Here is a 24884-nt window from a genome sequence, read left to right as displayed (position 1 = left end):
TAAAGCCCACTTTACAAGTTCCTAACTGCTTTAAAGCCACCACTGCCCTGCTGAAGAGACTAACATGGAGTACTGCTAGACCCAGATTGTGATGGAAGATCAGAACAAGCCTGCTCTGACTTCAAAACAAAAAACTCTTGATAGAAGAATCTTTATCAGACACCTAATTACTTCACCACCTCCTTGCACTAGAGGCAAAGAGAATGACTGGGGGTTGTGGGAACGGAAGTGATACTTAACAGTTTCCTGTGGTGCTCTTTGCCGCCTCCTGCTGGCCAGGAGTGATATTCCCAACAGTAATTGATGATCCGTGGACTCACCTTGTCATTAGAAATAAATAAATTCTTTAAATACTTTTTATTTGGTGTCAAAATCACTCTTTCTAGCTCAAAACCCACAAAACTCCTAACACTGCAACTAACTACCGTATCTACTACCCTTTCTAGCTGATCACAGGTTAGGAGTGTAGGCACTTACATTAATTTATTATAATCTAAAGTCATGTTACCATAGCAACATTGTTATGGTGTGATTTTTGAGAAGTCTGACTGCACACATTGCCAAATACATTTCTTTGGAAAGTTGGTACTAAAAAAGATCCGAAAACAACTTTTAGCTGTTGGCGACTTTGGTAACTTATGGCTCCAATTTTACTGACTCAATAGAGCCCATATTTGCTTTTTATTAAGTGGGCTTTTATGACATTAATTTTCTAGTACCTAAATGAAATATGTAACGTATTATTATAAACTGCATTAAAGGGATATGAGACCTAAAAATTCTCTTTCATGATTCAGATAGAGCATGCGTCTTTAAACAACTTTCTAATTTACTACTATTATCATTTTTTTCTTTGTTCCTAAGGTATTTCTTTTGAAAAGCCTGGGACATATGCTTAGGAGCCAGCCCATTTCTGGAGCACTATATGGCAGCAGTTTTGCAAGATTGTTATCCATTTGCAAGAGCACTAGATCTTAGCTCTATTTCCTGCTATGTAGTGCTCCTGATGCCTGTCTAGATATCTCTTTAACACAGAGTATAAATTGGAACAAAGCAAATTTGATAATAGAAGTAAATTGGAAACTTAAAATTGTTTGATCTAAAATAGAAGAGAGGGGCGCCTTGTGTAGAATCACCAAACCAAAAAAGCCAAAGCTTATGCACTCAAGCCAAATTGGTACTCACATTTGAAATAAGCACCCCAATGTGCTAATAGAAGCAGACTGACATAATATAGTGTGTCAGTACACCCACTCCAGGATATCCCCGCCAGGTGTGTCTGTAATGGAGAGTCATGACAACAAAGGAAACCACATGTGCAGATCAACCAAATAAATGGAACAATGGAGATAATTATGCCAAATGGGTACTCACAATGTCCAATAGCACACCTATGTGCTGGTAGATGCAGACTGATAATTTTAGGTTTGGGTGTATCAGCTCACCCACTCCAATGATATGGTCCAAAAACAGGATAAATGCACAAACAGCCCAATATTGGGCAATGAGAGGTAAGGTAGAAACCACTATACTTGTGTTATAGTAAAAAACATTTTTATTAAAAAACTAAAAACAAAAATTGAAATAAAAAATTAAAATATTATAAGAATATAATAACAACAAGTAATGGTCTCAAGGGGTAATCCCCTCTAATGCAACACGTTTCTCAGCACTGAAAGGCCGTTTCCTCTGTCTGAATCACAAGAGAAACTCTTTGAGTTTTCCCCCAAGGCAGAACATGCTGTGATCTGAGATGTCATCGCAGAAAATGCAGCATGTCTGCAGAAAGAATGGGACACATGCAGGAAGTGTTTGCACTTTCATTATGCAGCACAACTCCACATTAGGCTGTTTTCTTCAAACAGAGCTTTGCTCTGGCTGCACTGTGTAAGGTTTCCTTAATGCAGTACAACCAGAGCACAGTGCTGTTTGAAGAGAACAGTCAAATATGGAGAAGCGTTGCAGTGCAGCAGTGACTGGCTCTCTGGGATGTTTTTCAACCCCGCCCCTAGCCTTTCCCTGTCTTCAAAGCTGTGACATCTTAATTTAAGATGTTCTTGTGAGCAATGTACCTTTTTATTACTACATTTGTACCATGTGTTGTTAGACAAAGAGAAAAGGAAACACATTTGAGACATTTTAAAAAAAATCTTTTTTGTTTTTAGTCTGCAGCTGATTTGCAATTTTCAACTGCTGCACTTTTATTATAAAACTTAAAAAAATGTTTTACTCTTCAGTTAATTAACACATTGCAATTGAACTGGTGCTTTAGTGTAACTGCTTAATTTTATATTGAATTTTATTTCAAAATGGCCTGCAGAAAAAATTTCAGAAAAAAAAAATCTCATTACAGAAAGTGAAGAAAAGTTCTGCCTCTGAGTATATCCCATTAAAGAGTACTATATATATATATATATATATATATATATATATATATATATATACATACCAGGGACGTGCACTCATAGGAGGCAGGGGAGGCAGTGCCTACCTTGCCATATGTGGCCAAAGCTTAATTAAATTTTAATTAAAACAAAAAAAAAGTCCCCAAAAAAATATTTCTCTCCCATGTAATGCTATGGAGAGGCAGGTACAGGAACGCTTCTCTCCATTGCAGTACATGGGTCAAAGGAAAAGCTGTGCTGCAGCGCCACCTGTGTTCTGTCAATATATTAGCAGCAAAAATTGGGACCAATAGGAAGCACCCCTCTTGATGCCTCCTAGCAAGTGAAGGATATATAGATTAATCAGAAGGAGTATGCAGTGAGCAGGGAGATAATGAGTCATTTAAAAAATATATGTAATTATTGCATTTAAATGTTTTTAGAAATAATGCCACTGTAAAGTAACTGGTTAAACACATAGTCAAAGGGAGACATTTAAAATTAAACTTTCATGATTGAGGTAGAGCATGCTATTTTAATAGACTTTTCTAGTTATTTATATTTTGAGAATTAGCATCAACTGCCAGTGCCCCATGTCAGCAAATCAAATTAGTTTTTGAAAGGAACATGAAAGTCATAATTACATTTCCATCATTCAGATAGAAATTGCACAAAAAAATAAATAAACTTTCTATTTTACTTTTATTATTATGTACTTCATTCTTTTGGTATCCTTTGGTGTCCTTTGTTGAAGTGCATACCTAAGTGGGATGTGCACGTGCGTTTCTTGAGCACCATATTGCAGCAGCTGTGTTGGCAGTATTGATAACTTGTCCTTTGTGTAAAACTTGTATGGTAAATTATTTCTATTTTTACAATACAGTAGTGAGTAGAGAAGAGATTGTGGATCATTCTGATTGCTTAGTATCTGGCACTGTGCCACAGAATTGTGTGAGTGTGTATGTGAGCAGAGTGTATGTGGGTGTCAGTGAGTAGAGTATGTGTGCTTTATTCTCCAGGTAATCAATACATTTCCGATGAGCTGGTGCTTTAGTGCAGTGTTTCTCAACAATGGTCCTCAAGTACCCCCAACAGGCCAGGTTTTCATTATAGCTGAATCAGTGCACAAGTGAAGTAATCAGCTGATCAGTAACTCAGTGGTTACTAACTTGCTCTCACCCATCATCTGATTATGTCACCTGTGCACTGGTTCAGCTATCATTTAAACCTGCCCTGTTGGGGGTACTTGCGGCTCTCTGTACATGCCGGCATATCATATCTAGTGCCTCACCAGCCTCTGACCTTACTGCACGTCACTGATACATACATACACACACTTTTTTAAATCTGTTTGTTCGGTGTCAAGAAAAAGTGATTTCATCGTCTCTGGTTTTTAATAATGTTTCCATGTAATGGTGTAGCTTAATTTCTGTTTTAACAGTTGTGGTTACAGACGTTGCATTTACAGTAGCTCATAGATTTATTTTGAGATTACTGATTAGTGGAACTCATCGTTTTTCATTTGCTTTCTAGGTCCATGAGCCTATAAGAAGTGAGATTTTGGAGCAAGTCTTGAATAGAGTTATTACAAAAGCAGCTAATCCAATTAGTCACTTTATAGGTAATATAACTATTTATTCAGTGGGTGAACATTTGCTATTTATATTCATTTACATTTTAAATTTTGAATGTTTTACATAATGTTTAGCTTTGTGACCTAATATCACTCTTCAGCAATAACATCTTTGATTAAATCATATGAGAAGAATAGTAGAAAAAAACAGAAACAGAAACTGACCCAGCTGGCAGTGCACCCAAAAGATAGTATCACTGATCTGACAGCAACTACTTTGCGAATCAGTGTACTTTGTATCAGGACTGTAATACAAAAACATCTTATTGTTTTTTTATTGTGTACCCCAATACTAGCTCTATATGAAACACAGCTGATTACAGACAAGCATGGTGCCAAATATTTGTCTGCTTCTCCTTATCTAGCCTTAATAATTCAGCTGAATACAACACTATTTTCATCAAACACCATAAACTTTAGCAACAGTATTACAAAACAAATGAAATAACTAAACCATAAAGCATTACATGACAACACGTTTATTTACAGTATATGTCTTTACCTGTACCTCTTGATTTTATAGCATTGTATTCCAAACTGCTGCCTGGCCTATATTACACTAATATTATATATATTTAAATTAACCCAATATAAATAACAATATAAAGCAGTAGGTTGTATGATGAAGTTAGTAGCAAGGTTATTGTTATTAACAAAGACAGGAGAGCTCTGGACATATCTTGAACGTAAAGCTATACATGTCTATGTTTAATTTTCTTGAGTAAATAAATGTAAGCTCTTCTTAGATTAAGAAACTTTTATCTTGGCTCACTCTGGTAGCCCTTACCAACAATGATGTCACTTTAAGAAAGGGCTGCACAGAAAACCCTAAGGCTGGAACCCCACCTTGTGTGTAAACTATTTCTCCCATGCAACTGACTAACTTATTTTTACCTTCTGAACAGGAAGGCACTGAAAACTTTACTGCTGTATTTTGTTTAAGTAAACCATACCACGTTACCTCTCAGTAATATTTTCCAGCATTAATTTTTCAATTTACATTTTTTCAATTTTTTAATTTGTGCAGGAGTATTGTGCTCCTCCATGTTAGCTTTTGACATAAAGAACATATCCTTTAATGTGAGTAATCTTTGTGTGTGCTGTGCAAATGGCCTTTGTCTCTTCTCAGCCACCTTTCACCTCGCAATACATTTGAACAAAGTAAACTTTCAATTCTGGTTTGATCTATTTTCTAGCCATTACTCTACTATACCAGTAAAACTTTTCCTGCATTAATGTAAGTGTTATTAAAATATATAAATATATATATATATATATATATATATATATATATATATATATATATATATATATATAAAAAAAGCGAATAGTGAAGCTTTTTAACAGCACATGCACCAAAATTAAGATAAACATAAATCCAATGGAAATTCCCCCCCCCCCAAAAAAAATAAAATGTTAAATTTCTTAAAAATCTATTTTAATGTTGTCTCTTGTTAAAGACCCAACATAATTGAGATTCTTTTAAAACTGACTGTGGATTGATGGTCACTCTTTATATAATACCGAGCCATGAAAAAACACTTGTTTTGGTATAATTGTGCACCATACTTCCCTCTCTTTACAGGATTACAAAAAATATACAATGGTATATTATCCATCATGTTGGCTTATGTTATGCATGCTGTGAAAGTTACATTTTCTATGTAATATATATATATATATATACTGTATATATATGTATGTGTATATATATATATATATATATATACATACATACAGTGTATGTATGTGTGTATATATATATATATATATATATATTTCTTCTGTTATGTGTGATCAGTCCACGGGTCATCATTACTTCTGGGATATAACTCCTCCCCAACAGGAAATGCAAGAGGATTCACCCAGCAGAGCTGCATATAGCTCCTCCCCTCTACGTCACTCCCAGTCATTCTCTTGCACCCAACGACTAGATAGGATGTGTGAGAGGACTATGGTGATTATACTTAGTTTTTATAACTTCAATCAAAAGTTTGTTATTTTACAATAGCACCGGAGCGTGTTATTGCCTCTCTGGCAGAGTTTGAAGAAGAATCTACCAGAGTTTTTACTATGATTTTAACCGGAGTAGTTAAGATCATATTGCTGTTTCTCGGCCATCTGAGGGAGGTAAAAGCTTCAGATCAGGGGACAGCGGGCAGATGAATCTGCATTGAGGTATGTAGCAGTTTTTATTTTCTGAATGGAATTGATGAGAAAATCCTGCCATACCGTTATAATGACATGTATGTATACTCTACACTTCAGTATTCTGGGGATGGTACTTCACTGGAATTACTCTGTAAAAAATACATTAGACCTTTTAATAGGTATTTATTATGTTAAACGTTTTTGCTGGAATGTAGAATCGTTTGCATTTTCTGAGGTACTGAGTGAATAAATGTTTGGGCATTATTTTTCCACTTGGCAGTTGTTTGTTTTAATTGTGACAGTTTCGTTTCTCTCTCACTGCTGTGTGTGAGGGGGAGGGGCCGTTTTTGGCGCTCTTTGCTACGCATCAAAAATTTCCAGTCAGTTACTCTTGTATTTCCTGCATGATCCGGTTCATCTCTAACAGAACTCAGGGGTCTTCAAACTTCTTTGAAGGGAGGTAGATTCTCTCAGCAGAGGTGTGAGACTTATATATTGACTGTGATTAAAAACGTTGCTCTGTTATTTTTACGTTTCAAATTTAATTATTTTTACTTTACTAATGGGAACAAACCTCTGCTAAAGGTTGTGTTGTTTTCAAGGATTGATGCTATAACAGTTTTTCAGTTCATTATTTCAACTGTCATTTAATCGTTTAGTGCTTCTTTGAGGCACAGTACGTTTTTGTTAAATAAGATTGTAACCAAGTTGCAAGTTTATTTGCTAGTGTGTTAAACATGTCTGATTCAGAGGAAGATACCTGTGTCATTTGTTCCAATGCCAAGGTGGAGCCCAATAGAAATTTATGTACTAACTGTATTGATGCTACTTTAAATAAAAGCCAATCTGTACAAATTGAACAAATTTCACCAAACAGCGAGGGGAGAGTTATGCCGACTAACTCGCCTCACGTGTCAGTACCTGCATCTCCCGCCCGGGAGGTGCGTGATATTGTGACGCCTAGTACATCTGGGCGGCCATTACAGATAACATTACAAGATATGGCTACTGTTATGACTGAAGTTTTGGCTAAATTACCAGAACTAAGGGGCAAGCGTGATCACTCTGGGGTGAGAACAGAGTGCGCTGATAATACTAGAGCCATGTCTGATACTGCGTCACAGCTTGCAGAGCATGAGGACGGAGAGCTTCATTCTGTGGGTGACGGTTCTGATCCAAACAGATTGGATTCAGATATTTCAAATTTTAAATTTAAATTGGAGAACCTCCGTGTATTACTAGGGGAGGTTTTAGCGGCTCTTAATGATTGTAACACTGTTGCAATACCAGAGAAATTGTGTAGGTTGGATAAATACTTTGCGGTACCGGCGAGTACTGACGTTTTTCCTATACCTAAGAGACTAACTGAAATTGTTACTAAGGAGTGGGATAGACCCGGTGTGCCGTTCTCACCCCCTCCAATATTTAGAAAAATGTTTCCAATAGACGCCACCACACGGGACTTATGGCAAACGGTCCCTAAGGTGGAGGGAGCAGTTTCTACTTTAGCTAAGCGTACCACTATCCCGGTGGAGGATAGCTGTGCTTTTTCAGATCCAATGGATAAAAAAATTAGAGGGTTACCTTAAGAAAATGTTTGTTCAACAAGGTTTTATATTGCAACCCCTTGCATGCATCGCGCCGATTACGGCTGCGGCAGCATTTTGGATGGAGTCTCTGGAAGAGAACCTTAGTTCAGCTACGCTGGACGACATTACGGACAGGCTTAGAGTCCTTAAACTAGCTAATTCATTCATTTCGGAGGCCGTAGTACATTTAACCAAACTTACGGCTAAGAACTCAGGATTCGCCATTCAGGCACGTAGGGCGCTGTGGCTAAAATCCTGGTCAGCTGATGTAACTTCTAAGTCCAAATTACTTAATATACCTTTCAAAGGGCAAACTTTATTTGGGCCCGGTTTGAAAGAAATTATCGCTGACATTACAGGAGGTAAGGGCCACGCCCTGCCTCAAGACAAAGCCAAAGCTAAGGCTAGACAGTCTAATTTTCGTCCCTTTCGGAATTTCAAAGCAGGAGCAGCACCAACTTCCACTGCACCAAAACAGGAAGGAGCCGTTGCTCGTTACAGACAAGGCTGGAAACCTAACCAGTCCTGGAACAAGGGCAAGCAGGCCAGGAAACCTGCTGCTGCCCCTAAGACAGCATGAATCGAGGGCCCCCGATCCGGGACCGGATCTAGTGGGGGGCAGACTCTCTCTCTTCGCCCAGGCTTGGGCAAGAGATGTTCAGGATCCCTGGGCGCTAGAGATCATATCTCAGGGATACCTTCTAGACTTCAAATTCTCTCCCCCAAGAGGGAGATTTCATCTGTCAAGGTTGTCAACAAACCAGATAAAGAAAGAAGCGTTTCTACGCTGTGTACAAGATCTGTTATTAATGGGAGTGATCCATCCGGTTCCGCGGTCGGAACAAGGACAAGGGTTTTACTCAAACCTGTTTGTGGTTCCCAAAAAAGAGGGAACTTTCAGGCCAATCTTGGATTTAAAGATCCTAAACAAATTCCTAAGAGTTCCATCGTTCAAAATGGAAACTATTCGGACAATCTTACCCATGATCCAAAAGGGTCAGTACATGACCACAGTGGATTTAAAGGATGCTTACCTTCACATACCGATTCACAAAGATCATTACCGGTATCTAAGGTTTGCCTTCTTAGACAGGCATTACCAGTTTGTAGCTCTTCCATTCGGATTGGCTACGGCTCCAAGAATCTTCACAAAGGTTCTGGGTGCTCTTCTGGCGGTACTAAGACCGCGAGGAATTTCGGTAGCTCCGTACCTAGACGACATTCTGATACAAGCTTCAAGCTTGCAAACTGCCAAGTCTCATACAGAGTTAGTTCTGGCATTTCTAAGGTCGCATGGATGGAAAGTGAACGAAAAGAAGAGTTCTCTCTTTCCTCTCACAAGAGTTCCATTCTTGGGGACTCTTATAGATTCTGTAGAAATGAAGATTTATCTGACAGAAGACAGATTAACAAAGCTTCTAAATGCATGCCGTGTCCTTCATTCCATTCAACTCCCGTCAGTAGCTCAATGCATGGAGGTGATCGGCTTAATGGTAGCAGCAATGGACATAGTACCCTTTGCACGTCTACATCTCAGACCGCTGCAATTGTGCATGCTGAGTCAGTGGAATGGGGATTACTCAGACTTGTCCCCTACTCTGAATCTGGATCAAGAGACCAGAAACTCTCTTCTATGGTGGCTTTCTCGGCCACATCTGTCCAGGGGGATGCCATTCAGCAGGCCGGACTGGACAATTGTAACAACAGACGCCAGCCTACTAGGTTGGGGCGCTGTCTGGAATTCTCTGAAGGCTCAGGGACAATGGAATCAGGAGGAAAGTCTCCTACCAATAAACATTCTGGAATTGAGAGCAGTTCTCAATGCCCTTCTGGCTTGGCCCCAGTTAAAAACTCGGGGGTTCATCAGGTTTCAGTCGGACAACATCACGACTGTAGCTTACATCAACCATCAAGGAGGGACAAGAAGCTCCCTAGCAATGATGGAAGTATCAAAGATAATTCGCTGGGCAGAGTCTCACTCTTGCCACCTGTCAGCAATCCACATCCCGGGAGTGGAGAACTGGGAGGCGGATTTCTTGAGTCGCCAGACTTTTCATCCGGGGGAGTGGGAACTTCATCCGGAGGTCTTTGCCCAAATACTTCGACGTTGGGGCAAACCAGAGATAGATCTCATGGCGTCTCGCCAGAACGCCAAACTTCCTCGCTACGGGTCCAGATCCAGGGATCCGGGAGCGGTTCTGATAGATGCTTTGACAGCACCTTGGAACTTCGGGATGGCTTATGTGTTTCCACCCTTCCCGCTGCTTCCTCGATTGATTGCCAAAATCAAACAGGAGAGAGCATCAGTGATTCTAATAGCGCCTGCATGGCCACGCAGGACTTGGTATGCAGATCTAGTGGACATGTCATCCTGTCCGCCTTGGTCTCTACCTCTAAGACAGGACCTTCTGATACAGGGTCCATTCAAACATCAAAATCTAACTTCTCTGAAGCTGACTGCTTGGAAATTGAACGCTTGATTTTATCAAAACGTGGTTTTTCTGAGTCGGTTATTGATACCCTGATACAGGCTAGGAAGCCTGTTACCAGAAGGATTTACCATAAGATATGGCGTAAATACCTATACTGGTGCGAATCCAAAGGTTACTCCTGGAGTAAGGTTAGGATTCCTAGGATATTGTCCTTTCTACAAGAAGGTTTAGAAAAGGGTTTATCGGCTAGTTCATTAAAGGGACAGATCTCAGCTCTGTCCATCTTGTTGCACAGGCGTCTGTCAGAAAATCCAGACGTCCAGGCCTTTTGTCAGGCTTTAGCTAGAATCAAGCCTGTGTTTAAAACTGTTGCTCCGCCATGGAGTTTAAACCTTGTTCTTAACGTTCTACAAGGAGTTCCGTTTGAACCCCTTCATTCCATTGATATAAAGTTGTTATCTTGGAAAGTGTTATTTTTAATGGCTATTTCTTCGGCTCGGAGAGTCTCTGAGTTATCAGCTTTACATTGGGATTCTCCTTATTTGATTTTTCATTCAGATAAGGTAGTTCTGCGTACTAAACCTGGGTTCTTACCTAAGGTAGTCACTAACAGGAACATCAATCAAGAGATCGTGGTTTCTTCCCTGTGCCCGAATCCTTCTTCAAAGAAGGAACGTCTTCTACACAATCTGGATGTAGTTCGTGCCCTCAAGTTCTACTTGCAGGCAACTAAGGATTTTCGACAAACGTCTTCCCTGTTTGTCGTGTACTCTGGTCAGAGGAGAGGTCATAAGGCTTCGGCTACCTCTCTCTCCTTCTGGCTTCGTAGCATAATTCGTTTAGCCTATGAGACTGCTGGACAGCAGCCTCCTGAAAGAATTACAGCTCATTCTACTAGAGCTGTGGCTTCCACTTGGGCCTTTAAGAATGAGGCCTCTGTTGAACAGATTTGCAAGGCTGCAACTTGGTCTTCGCTCCATACTTTTTCAAAATTTTACAAATTTGACACTTTTGCTTCTTCGGAGGCTATTTTTGGGAGAAAGGTTCTTCAGGCAGTGGTTCCTTCTGTATAATGAGCCTGCCTAGCCCTCCCGTCATCCGTGTACTTTTGCTTTGGTATTGGTATCCCAGAAGTAATGATGACCCGTGGACTGATCACACATAACAGAAGAAAACATAATTTATGCTTACCTGATAAATTCCTTTCTTCTGTTGTGTGATCAGTCCACGGCCCGCCCTGTTTTTTAAGGCAGGTAAATATTTTTTAAATTATACTCCAGTCACCACTTCACCCTTGGTTTCTCCTTTCTCGTTGATTCTTGGTCGAATGACTGGGAGTGACGTAGAGGGGAGGAGCTATATGCAGCTCTGCTGGGTGAATCCTCTTGCATTTCCTGTTGGGGAGGAGTTATATCCCAGAAGTAATGATGACCCGTGGACTGATCACACAACAGAAGAAAGGAATTTATCAGGTAAGCATAAATTATGTTATATATATATATATATAAATATATATATATATATATATATATATATATATATATATATATATATATATATATATAGCTCCCTGAGATGCCACACTTACTGACCACCAAAAGCAGTCCCCGGATGACACTGCAATATTGAAGCAAGAACCACAGGAAGCGAGAGCGGCACCTGACTAAAATCTGAGCCGATTCCCAATCAAAGCACTGTACACCTGAGTTTGTCTCTAAACCTTAATGGCGAAGGAGGAATGAGCGGCATGTTTGAAAATCCTAGAGGTATTCCTATGTCGATTCCCTGTTTGTGCAAATAACCAAACAGCAGGAGAAGGATAAAGGTAAAAGATATCACTAAAAGACCAACCGGCAGAGTGAATCCTGACCGGATAAAGAGTGGAGGTCGTAATTGTACCTAGGATTCAACTCACAGCCTGGATATGTGGGTTATGCCTGCGACATACAGCCCTGAAGAGGCGTTATAGTGCTGGACTAAGCGCAGAGTGTTTATGCCTAGAGGTTTGGAGCAAACGAGGAGGAACAAGTATGACAACAAACATGTTTTTTTTCGACTCAGTTGATGACAAGGTAAAAGAGACTCTACGTCTCACAGCATAACAGCTTGTTAATACCGGTAGTGAGAGCAGTACTGATCAACCGATGCAGCTGTCGATATAGTAAAGTGAACATTTACTTTCTCAGCTCTGTGGGACTTATGTCATTCGATTATAGTGCAAATTATATACCTAAGACTTTGGTTTTGCAAGCATGTTAAACTAAAGACTTTTATTACAGGTATATGTTTCATGCCTGGGGGACGATATCACTTTCTTTGCAACTTAGTTGCGATAACCTGTTGTTGATTATTTGATACTTTACATCCAGCATTACATTTGTGCTTATGGTGATAACAGTTGTATAGACACTTTAGCAACTATGTGTATTTTGGATAATTTGGCTGTTTGTATCAGTTATATAAGTGTTGAATAGGTTATCTTTAGATAAGGCTGGCCAGTCAAGTGTATGGATGCGTCTTTTTTTAGTGTGTTTTCACATGTATAGGAACTTTGCTCACAGGTAGGGCAGAGGTCCACTGTTTTAAAATTTGTTTCTGGAATAAATTTGTATAAGACTATTTTCAAAAGAGTGCTGAAATCCCCTTTCTTTATACGGAGTTTGTCGAAATTCTGTAATATAATCTTGCTTTTTCAATTACACATACATGATTTTTTTAGGGTCTGCACCACTGGATGTGACTACATCTATATATATATATATATATATATATATATATATATATATATATATATATATATATATATATATATATATATATATATATAAAAAACTTTTTGTATTTGAGTGTCTCTAGTGAAATACTGAATACCTCTCCCTGCTTATATCCATATTTGTGTATATAATATATAGGTTTGCTTTTTAACATGTGTGTGTGTATATATATATATATATATATATATATACATACATACTGTATATAGGTTTGCTTTTTAACAAAAGATGCCAAGAGAATGAAGCAAATTATATAGTAGAAGTAAATTGGAAAGTTCTTAAAATGTTATGTTCTATTTGAAACATGCAACAAGTAATTTTAAACAAATTTTCAGTGTTTTTCTATTATTTAATTTGCTTATTTCTCTTAGTGTAAACTGGACAGTTATATGAAACATGCATTGTTTGAAGCATGGAAGAAAAAACTTGGGTTTTCTGTTCCTTTAAATTGCATTCTCTGATGAGCCAATTACATTTTAGGCAGCTGTAATGGTATTTCTTTCTAATGACACAGTGAGTCCACGATCATCATCAATTACTGTTGGGAATATCACTCCTGGCCAGGAGGCAAAGAGCACCACAGCAAAGCTGTTAAATATCACTCCCCTACCCACATTCCCCCAGTCATTCTCTTTGCCTGTAGTGAATGGAGGAGGTGACGTTTAGGTGTCTGATCAGAAGTTTTCTTCAATCAAGATTTTATTTCTTTTGCAAGATGTACCGAGTCCACGGTTTCATCCTTACTTGTGGGATATTATTCTTCCCAACAGGAAGTGGCAAAGAGAGCACCCACAGCAGAGCTGTCTATATAGCTCCCCCCTTAACTCCACCCCCCAGTCATTCTCTTTGCCGGCTCTAAGCAGGAAGGGTAAAGTGAAAGAGGTGATTAAACTGTTTGTTTTTATTTTCTTCAAGCAAGAGTTTGTTATTTTTAAATGGTACCGGTGTGTACTATTTACTCTTAGGCAGGAGATGGATGAAGATTTCTGCCTAGAGGATGATGATCTTAGCATTTGTAACTAAGATCCAATGCTGTTCCCACAGAGGCTGAGGAGTACAGGAACGGTTTCATGCTATACAGCAATGAGGTATGTTCAGTCATTTTTTCTGGAGAGACTGTGATATTTCAGAAAGGCTGACAGTATCCCCATGAGGATAAGGGTAAGCAGTATTCCTAGACTTATAGTGGCATTACTAAGCTTACATAAAGGGCTAAACTTTTGGTTGACACTCAGTTTGAATGATATTAACAAACGATTGTGTGTGCTGGGAGTGCTGTTAATAAACTTTTGAGGGACAACTGTATTGAGGGTACACTTGGCTTTTTGGGGTTTTAGAACCCACATGGCTGGTAAAAATGCTTGGCGTGTTTTTTTTGGAGGCCTTAGTAACATCGAGTGAGATGGGCGGGGCCTAATTTCGCGCCTCAGTTGCGCAGTTGTTTTCTCTTGACAAGCAGCAAGCTACAACACCGGTGGTGAACTTTTTGGGCCAAAACAAAGCTTTATCCCCACATTAACAATCCCTAAGGGCAGGTAGGCGCCACAGCAGAGCTGTGGCAAGGTGCTGACAGTTTTTTTTCCGGTTTTTGGCACTTTGTCAATCCGGTTTCTATATTTAGGGGTTAAATGTTTCATTTGCTTGTGGGTAGCCCCCGATCCGGGAGCGGATCTAGTAGGGGGCAGGCTTTCTCTCTTTGCTCAGGCTTGGGCAAGAGACGTTCAGGACTCCTGGGCTTTAGAAATTGTAACCCAGGGGTATCTTCTAGATTTCAAAGATTCTCCTCCAAGGGGGAGATTCCATCTTTCTCAATTGTCTGTAACCCAGACAAAAAGAGAGACGTTCTTACGCTGTGTAGAAGACCTATTTACCATGGGAGTGATCTGTCCAGTTCCGAAAACAGAACAGGGGCAGGGGTTTTACTCCAATCTGTTTGTGGTTCCCAAAAAAGAGGGAACCTTCAGACCAATCCTAGATCTCAAGTTCCTAAACCAATTCCTCAGAGTCCCATCCTTCAAGATGGAGACCATTCGGACTATTTTACCAATGATCCATGAGGGTCAATATATGAACACCGTGGATTTAAAGGATGCATATCTACACATTCCTATCCACAAAGATCATCAGCAATTCCTCAGGTTTGCCTTTCTGGACAAGCATTACCAGTTTGTGGCTCTTCACTTCGAGTTGGCCACGGCTCCCAGAATTTTCACAAAGGTGCTAGGGTCCCTTCTGGCGGTCCTAAGGCTGCGGGGCATAGCAGTGGCGCCTTATCTAGACGACATCCTAATTCAAGCGTCGACTTTCCAATTAGCCAAGTCTCACACGGACATCGTGTTGGCCTTTCTAAGATCTCATGGGTGGAAGGTGAACGTAAAAAAAGAGTTCTCTTTCCCCTCTCACAAGAGTTTCATTTCTAGGGACTCGGTGGACATGAAAATATTTCTGACGGAGGTCAGGAAAGCAAAGGTTTTAGCCAACTGCCGAGCTCTTCATTCCATTCCTCGGCCGTCAGTGGCTCAGTGTATGGAGGTAATCGGACTTATGGTAGCGGCAATGGACATAGTTCCGTTTGCTCGCTTACATCTCAGACCACTGCAACTATGCATGCTCAGACAGTGGAATGGGGATTATGCAGATTTATCTCCTCAGATAAATCTGGATCAGGAGACCAGAGATTCTCTTCTTTGGTGGTTGTCACAGGATCACCTGTCCCAGGGAATGTGTTTCCGCAGGCCAGCGTGGGATATAGTGATGACGGACGCCAGCCTACTGGGCTGGGGTGCAGTCTGGAATTCCCTGAAAGCACAGGGTTTGTGGACTCAGGAGGAGGCCCTCCTTCCGATAAATATTCTAGAATTAAGAGCGATATTCAATGCTCTTCAGGCGTGGCCTCAGCTGGCTTCTGCCAGATTCATCAGATTTCAGTCGGACTACTTCACGACTGTGGATTATATCAATCATCAGGGGGGAACAAAGAGTTCCTTAGCGATGATAGAAGTTCCAGAATAATCCGATGGGCAGAGACTCACTCTTGCCATCTATCAGCAATCTATATCCCAGGGATAGAGAACTGGGAGGCGGATTTTCTAAGTCGTCAGACTTTTCATCCGGGGGAGTGGGAACTCTATCCGGAGGTGTTTGCTCAACTGGTTCAGCTATGGGGCACACCAGAATTGGATCTGATGGCGTCTCGTCAGAACGCTAAACTTCCTCGTTACAGGTCCAGGTCAAGGGATCCTCAGGCAGTACTGAAAGATGCTCTAGCAGTACCCTGGTCGTTCAACCTGGCTTATGTGTTTCCACCATTCCCTCTCCTTCCGCGTCTGATTGCCAGAATCAAACAGGAGAGAGCTTCAGTCATTTTGATAGCACCTGCGTGGCCACGCAGGACTTGGTATGCAGACCTGGCGGACATGTCATCTCTTCCACCATGGACTCTGCCTCTGAGAAAGGACCTTCTGATTCAAGGTCCTTTCAAGCATCCAAATCTAATTTCTCTGCAACTGACTGCTTGGAGATTGAACGCTTGATTTTATCAAAGCGGGGTTTCTCTGAGTCGGTCATAGATACCTTGATTCAGGCTCGAAGCCTGTCACCAGGAAAATCTATCATAAGATATGGCGTAAATATCTTTTTTGTTGCGATTCCAAAGGTTACTCATGGAGTAAGATCAGGATTCCTAGGATTTTGTCCTTTCTCCAAGAGGGATTGGAGAAAGGATTTTCAGCTAGTTCCTTAAAGGGACAGATATCTGCTTAGTCTATTCTGTTGCACAAGCGTCTGGCAGATGTCCCAGACGTTCGGGTTTTCTGTCAGGCTTTAGTTAGAATCAAGCCTGTGTTTAAACCTGTTGCTCCGTCATGGAGTCTAAATTTAGTTCTTAAAGTTCTTCAGGGGGTTCCGTTTGAACCCATGCATTCCATATATTATATATTAAGCTTCTATCTTGGAAAGTTCTGTTTCTAGTTGCTATCTCTTCAGCTCGAAGAGTCTCTGAACTATCTGCATTACAATGTGACTCGCCTTATCTTTTTTCCATGCTGATAAGGTGGTTTTGCATACCAAACCTGGGTTCCTCCCTAAGTTTGTTACTAACAGGAATATCAATCAGGAAATTGTTGTTCCTTCTCTGTGTCCTAATCCTCCTTCTAAGAAGGAACGTCTGTTGCACAATTTGGACGTGGTTATTTGCAGGCAACCAAAGATTTTCGTCAAACATCTTCTTTGTTTGTTGTCTATTCTGGAAAGCGTAGAGGTCAAAAGGCTACGGCTACCTCTCTTTCCTTTTGACTGAAAAGCATCATCCGTTTGGCTTATGAGACTGCTGGACAGCAGCCTCCTGAAAGAATTACAGCTCACTCTACTAGAGCGGTGGCTTCCACATGGACTTAAAAAATTATGCTTCTGTTGAACAAATTTGTAAGGCTGCGACTTGGTCTTCGCTTCATACCTTTTCCAAATTTTCCAAATTTGATACTTTTGCTTCTTTGGAGGCTATTTTTGGGAGAAAGGTTCTGCAAGCAGTGGTGCCTTCCGTTTAGGTTCCTGTCTTGTCCCTCCCTTCATCCGTGTCCTAAAGCTTTGGTATTGGTATCCCACAAGTAAGGATGAAACCGTGGACTCGGTACATCTTGCAAAAGAAAACAAAATTTATGCTTACCTGATAAATTTCTTTCTTTTGCGATGTACCGAGTCCACGGCCCGCCCTGTCTATTCAAGACAGATAGTATTTTTTATTGAAAACTTCAGTCACCTCTGCACCTTATAGTTTCTCCTTTTTCTTCCTAAGCCTTCGGTCGAATGACTGAGGGGTGGAGTTAAGGCGGAGCTATATAGTCAGCTCTGCTGTGGGTGCTCTCTTTGCCACTTCCTGTTGGGAAGGATAATATCCCACAAGTAAGGATGAAACCGTGGACTCGGTACATCGCAAAAGAAAGAAATTTATCAGGTAAGCATAATTTTTTTTTTTTTTAGCAGAGTAAGCTTACTCTGTTACTTTCTGGGGTCTAGCCTAGTCCACATCAGTCTCTTCAGTAGGGCAGTGGTGGCTTTTGAGCACTTGAGAACTTGTGAGGTACAATCCTCACTGCGTTTTCTCAAGAATCTGCTGCCCTAACTAGAAAACCTGAGTAGGTTTACTCAGTTTTTCTCTCTTCACAGGTCCATGTGAGGTGCTGCACCCTTTCAAACCAGGTGAGCTGTCCTCCTACCGGACAGCACTTTCAGGTAAGTGCCATTTTAATTTTCTTTTGCAAGGAGATTGGTGGCACTTATTACAGCTAAAATGTTTCTTATTTAATATGGGACTTTATTAAACCTTCATGTTTGGGGTTTCTTTTAGGCAGTTTGGGCATTGATACTGTGAGGTGATTTATGGTGGCTCAGTGTGTTATAGTAATTTTTATACTTGGTCATGGAGATTACTGTTGTAAACCGTTTTTTTGGTAGTTGGGGCTCTGTAACCGCTCTGTATTTAAAAAGGGGATTGTTTCTTCTGTGAGGGAAGTCACTCTGTGAGCTGCAAGACAGGTAGGCACCTCAGTAAAGTTACTGAGGTGTATAGGTAGCCTGAGGTCTATTTGGTTTGTTGCGCTAACACACATTTCTATTTAAAGACACAGTACACATTTATTTTTTATTTTCAAATACAGAATTTTTACTCTTTATCCTTATTTATTACACAATATGGATCAAGAGGCTTTTCAAACCATTATCACAGGCAAAGTTGCTGCTTGTCAGTTATGTTTTGATGCTCAGGTGGAACCCCCAGTTCCTTTATGTTCCTCATGCATTGAGAGAACTTTAAGTTATAGAGATACAATATTTGACCATGAGCCACCATTATCCCAGGCAAATGCTGTTCAGGTGTTTCCTGTTGCAGCTATGCCACATCTTTCTCCTCAAGCGTCCCAACTTTTTTCAGTCTCCACATACAGTGCCCAGTGTTTCCTCTTGCAATCCTGTAGGATTTTATCTACAGGACATTGCTTCCCAGGTATCCCTTGCGGTATCTGAGGCCTTGTCAGCTTTCTCCATGTTGCAGGGAAAGCGTAAAAGGAAATTTAAGGAAACAGTAAGGTTTCTGATCAAGTTCTAGCTATCCAGAGTGTCCCTTCCCATAAGACTGAGGAAGAAGACATGTTGGTAGCATCTGAGGGGGAAATCTCAGACTCAGTCAGTGTAATTCCTTTTTCTGATGCTGAAGTGGTATCCTTCAGATTTAAGCTAGAACACCTTTGCTTATTTGCTTATTACTTGGACTACTCTGACACAACTATCGTAGTCAATCCTAAAAAGTTTAGTAAATTGAACAAATACTTTGATGTTCCCTCCGCGGTGGAGTTTTTTTCCGTTTCCAGACCGTGCTGCGGAGATTATTGCTCGAGAATGGGACAGAACTGGTATTCCCTTTTCTCCATCTCCTATTTTGAAGAAGATGTTTCCTATAGCGGATTCTATTAAGGAGTCGTGGCAGACGGTTCCTAAGGTAGAAGGAGCGGTCTCCACTTTAGCCAAGAGGACTACTATTGCCATAGAGGATAGTTGTTCTTTAAAAGATCCAATGGATAAAAAATTGGAGGCTTTGCTAAAAAAAGATGTATGTCCACCAGGGTCTACAATGGCAACCTGCGGTGTGTATCGCCACTGTTACCAGCGCTGCGGCTTACTGGTTTGATGCATTGTCTGACAGGATTAAGGCTCTTAAGTTAGCAAATTCCTTCATTACAGATGTTTCCTTACAGGTTATTAAACTGGGAGCCAAAAATTTCTGGTTTTGCGATCCTAGCCCGCAGGGCCTTGTGGTTGAAGTCTTGGTCTGCGGATGTTTCATCTAAATCTAAGCTCATGGCTATTCCTTACAAGGGTAAGACCTTGTTTGGACCTGGCTTGGCGGATATTATCTCAGATATTACTGGAGGGAAGGGTTCTTTTCTTCGTCAAGATAAAAAGAATAAGCAGAAGGGACGTCAGAGTAATTTTCGTTCCTTTCGTAACTTTAAAGGCAAGTCTTCCTCCACTTCCTCCAAGCAAGATCAAGCCAAGCCTTCCTGGAAGCCCAACCAGTCCTGGAATAAGGGAAAGCAATCTAAAAAGCCTTCAGCTGATTCCAAGTCAGCATGAAGGGTTGGCCCTCGATCTGGAAGCGGATCTTGTAGGGGGCAGACTCTCTCTCTTTTTCCCCAGGCTTGGATAAGAGATGTACCGGATCCCTGGGTGGTGGACATTGTCTCTCAGGGATACAAAATAGACTTCAAATGTTTTCCTCCCAGAGGCAGGTTTCTCCTCTCCAGATTATCTGTAGACCAGATAAAAAGAGAGGCGTTCTTACATTGTGTCAAGGACCTTGCCGCCCTGGGGGTAATAGTTCTAGTTCCCTTTCAGGAAAGGGGCCTGGGATTTTACTCTAAGCTGTTCGTAGTTCCCAAAAAGGAGGGAACTTTTCGACTAATCCTAGATCTAAAGTGTTTAAACATGTTTCTCAAAGTGCCATCCTTCAAGATGGAGACTATACGCTCCATTCTTCCCTTGGTACAAGAGGGTCAGTTCTTGACAACCATAGACCTAAAGGATGCATACCTTCATTTTCCCATTCACAGGGACCATCACAAGTTTCTGAGATTCGTCTTTTTGGACAATCATTTCCAGTTTGTGGCCCTTCCATTCGGCCTTGCCACAGCTCCCAGAATTTTTTCTAAGGTTCTGGGGGCTCTTTTAGCTGTGCTTCTGCCTCGGGGCATTGCAGTGGCACCTTATCTGGATGACATTCTGGTTCAACAGACATCTTTTCAACAAGCAGAATCTCATACGGAGATCTTGTTGTCTTTTCTTCAATCCCACGGAATGAAGGTGAATCGGGATAAAAGTTCTCTGGTTCCAGCTACTAGGGTCGTATTTTTGGGGACCATGATAGACTCCCTGTTAATGAAGAGTTTTTCTGACGGAGGTCAGAAAAAGAAAGATTTTAGACTCTCTTGTTTTGTCCTTCAGTCCTCTCCACGGCCGTCAGTGGTTCAATGTATGGAGGTAATCGGTCTAATAGTGGCTTCCATAGACATCATTCAGTTCGCTCGGTTCCATCTCAGACCTCTGCAGTTATGCATGCTCAGACAATGGAACGAGGACGATACGGACCTGTCTCCGCGTGTAGATCTAGATCAGGCGTCAATAGACTCTCTTCCGTGGTGGCTTTCTCAGGATCATCTCTCCCAGGCTTCAGCAGACCCTCCTGGGTGATTGTGACCACGGATGCCAGCCTTCTAGGTTGGGGAGCAGTATGGGGCTCGTTGAAGGCTCAGGGCTTATGGACCCAAGAGGAGTCAGTCCTGCCCATAAACATCTTGGAGGTGAGAGCAATCTTCAATACTCGCCTGGCCTGGCCTCAGATAGCTTTAGCCCGGTTTATCAGATTCCAGTCGGACAACATAACCTCTGTGGCCTACATCAACCACCAGGGGGGAATTTGGAGTTCCTTGGCCATGACAGAGTTGGCCCGAATTATTCAGTGGGCGGAGACCCACAACTGCTGTCTTTCTGCGATCCACATCCCAGGAGTGGACAATTGGAAAACATATTTTCTGAGCAGACAGACTTTTCATCCCGGGGAGTGGGAACTTCGGATGTGTTTTCCAGCTTGATCCTCAAGTGGGGGCAGCCGGAGTTGGATCTCATGGCTTCTTGTCAGAATGCCAAACTTCTGAGATACGGTTCGAGGTCAAGAAATCCGCAGGCATTTCTGATCGTTGCTCTGGCAGTTCCTTGGAACTTCAGTCTAGCATACCTGTTTCCTCCATTCGCTCTCCTTCCAAGAGTCATTGCTCGAATCAAGCAGGAGAGGGTGTCTGTAATTCTCATAGCCCCGGCGTGGCCTCGCAGGATTTGGTATGCAGACCTAGTGGAAATGTCATCCTTTTCACCTTGGAGACTGCCTCTGAGGAAGTACCTTCTACTTCAGGGTTCCTTCATCCAAATCTCGCTTCTCTGAAGCTGACTGCTTGGAGATTGAACGCTTAGTTTTATCTTAACGTGGATTTTCAGAGTTGGTCATTGAGACCTTGATTCAGGCTTGTAAGCCTGTGACTCGCAGGATTTAACATAAGATCTGGCGTAAATACTTGTATTGGTGTGAATCCAAAGGATACTCTTGGAGTAGAGTAAGGATTCCTAGGATTTTGTCCTTTCTCCAGGATGGTCTGGAGAAGGGTTTGTCGGCAAGTACTCTAAAGGGTCAGATTTCGGCATTATCTATTTTGATACATAAGCACTTGGCGGATGTGCCAGATGTGCAATCGTTTTGTCAAGCCTTGTTTAGAATTCGGCCTGCGTTTAAACCTGTTACTCCTCCATGCCTTGTTCTTAAAGTTTTACAACAGGCTCCGTTTGAGCCTATGCATTCTTTAGATATTAAGATGTTATCTTGGAAAGTTTTGTTTCTTGTTGCTATTTCCTCTGCTCGGAGAGTTTCTGAACTCTCTGCTTTACAGTGTGATTCCCCTTATCTTATATTTCACTCTGATAAGGTGGTTCTGCGTACTAAGTTTGGTTTCCTGCCCAAGGTTGTTTTGGTCAAGAATATTAATCAGGAAATTGTTATACCTTCGTTGTGTCCTAATCCTTCTTCTGACAAAGAACGCTTGTTACATAATCTGGATGTTGTGCGAGCACTAAAATTTTATTTGCAGGCATCTAAGGACTTTCGTCAGTCTTCTGCATTGTTTGTTTGCTTTTCTGGGAAACGCAAGAGTCAGAAAGCTACGGCTACTTCACTTTCCCTTTGGCTGAAGAGCGTTATTCGCTTTGCATATGAGACTGCTGGACAGCAACCTCCTAAGAAAATCACAGCTCATTCCACAAGGGCTGTTTCTTCTTCCTGGGTCTTCAAAAATTAAGCTTCTGTGGAACAGATTTGCAAGGTTGCAACTTGGTCATCTTTGCACACTTTTTCCAAGTTCTATAAATTCGATACTTTTGCCTCGGCTGAGGCTTCTTTTGGGAGAAAGGTTCTTCAAACAGTGGTGCCTTCTGTTTAGGTTCCTGTCTTGTCCCTCCCTCATCATCTGTGTCCTCTGGCTTGGGTATTGGTTCCCAACAGTAATTGATGATGATCCGTAGACTCATCGTGTCATTAGAAAGAAAAATTAATTTATGCTTGCCTGATAAATGTATTTATTTCTTGACAGGGTGAGTCCACGGCCCGCCCTGTAATTCAGACAGTTTCTTTTTATATAAAACTCAGGCACCTCTGCACCTTGTGTTACTTCCTTTCTCTTCTTTCCCTTTGGTCGAATGACTGGGGGATTGTGGGTAGGGAAGTGATATTTAACAGCTTTACTCTGGTGCTCTTTGCCTCCTCCTGCTGGCCAGGAGTGATATTCCCAACAGTAATTGAGGATGATCCGTGGACTCACCGTGTCAAGAAATAAATAAATTTATCAGGTAAGCATAAATTTCATTTTTGATGACCAGTATTACTTGTGTCCATGCACTTTGGTCAGATCATTGCTGTTTGTTGCTTAATTATGATAAGTATTTTGAAGGTTCTTTAACACTAGCTAATTTGGACTTTTCACTCCTTATTATCCCTATGGTAAACACATAGTTTACTGGTTATTGTGATTTTAAGTTTAATTTCCTTATTTCACTATCACATTGATTATTACTACATTACAAATTTGAACACTGAATGTATATACACATGGTACATTAATATGTAAAAAGTATAAATAATAATATATGGTTAGCTAGTGTTTCTTCTGAAGCACTGTATTACTGCAATGCAAACTGGTGTCATAAAATGATCCAGTGTTTTTTTTTTATTCTAAGTTTTTACATTCTATCAAATTTACTCTTATGGTTTCTTAACTGGCATCTTGAAATGTTCTTTTGCAGATTTGCTATCAGACATTGTTGTTTCTGCTCCACTGATCCTTCAGAATTCATCTTCTAAAGTAACAGAAGCATTTGACCACTTATGCTTTCTACCTCTCGCCACAGTACAGGGTCTGCTTAAAGCAGTGCAGGTAAAATAGCTAAAATGAATTTTTTAACACTAATAAACTTTCTTGTAGACTAATTTTGTTTTATCATCCTTGTTATGAAATATGCAATATCAACATTTCTCCAACATAGGTGTGTCCGGTCCACGGCGTCATCCTTACTTGTGGGATATTCTCTTCCCCAACAGGAAATGGCAAAGAGCCCAGCAAAGCTGGTCACATGATCCCTCCTAGGCTCCGCCTACCCCAGTCATTCTCTTTGCCGTTGTACAGGCAACATCTCCACGGAGATGGCTTAGAGTTTTTTAGTGTTTAACTGTAGTTTTTATTATTCAATCAAGAGTTTGTTATTTTAAAATAGTGCTGGTATGTACTATTTACTCAGAAACAGAAAAGAGATGAAGATTTCTGTTTGTATGAGGAAAATGATTTTAGCACCGTAACTAAAATCCATGGCTGTTCCACACAGGACTGTTGAGTGCAATTAACTTCAGTTGGGGGAACAGTGTGCAGTCTCTTACTGCTTGAGGTATGACACATTCTAACAAGACGATGTAATGCTGGAAGCTGTCATTTTCCCTATGGGATCCGGTAAGCCATGTTTATTAAGATAGTAAATAAGGGCTTCACAAGGGCTTATTAAGACTGTAGACTTTTTCTGGGCTAAATCGATTCATTATTAACACATATTTAGCCTTGAGGAATCATTTATTCTGGGTATTTTGATATGATTATATCGGCAGGCACTGTTTTTGACACCTTATTCTTTAGGGGCTTTCCCTAATCATAGTCAGAGCCTCATTTTCGCGCCGGTATGGCGCACTTGTTTTTGAGGACAGCATGGCATGCAGCTGCATGTGTGTGGAGCTCTGATACATAGAAAAGTCTTTCTGAAGGCATCATTTGGTATCGTATTCCCCTTTG

The 24884-nt window shown here is 40.9% G+C and overlaps 1 protein-coding gene across 1 annotated transcript in view; it reads left to right on the top strand.

The window, feature by feature from the left end:
- FANCI (FA complementation group I) overlaps positions 1 to 24884 on the top strand; it is a 763169-nt gene that overhangs the window by 125081 nt on the left and 613204 nt on the right. Inside the window, exons 14-15 of the mRNA XM_053719357.1 lie at positions 3918 to 4005; positions 23854 to 23984. Of these exons, the coding sequence (XP_053575332.1) occupies positions 3918 to 4005; positions 23854 to 23984 (219 nt within the window). The remainder of the gene's footprint in view (positions 1 to 3917; positions 4006 to 23853; positions 23985 to 24884) is intronic.

Source organism: Bombina bombina, chromosome 6, assembly GCF_027579735.1.
Source record: "Bombina bombina isolate aBomBom1 chromosome 6, aBomBom1.pri, whole genome shotgun sequence".
In the NCBI taxonomy this organism is placed as follows: domain Eukaryota; kingdom Metazoa; phylum Chordata; class Amphibia; order Anura; family Bombinatoridae; genus Bombina; species Bombina bombina.
The sequence above is the reverse complement of the archived record's forward strand: the minus strand, read 5'-3'. Positions and strand labels throughout refer to the sequence as shown.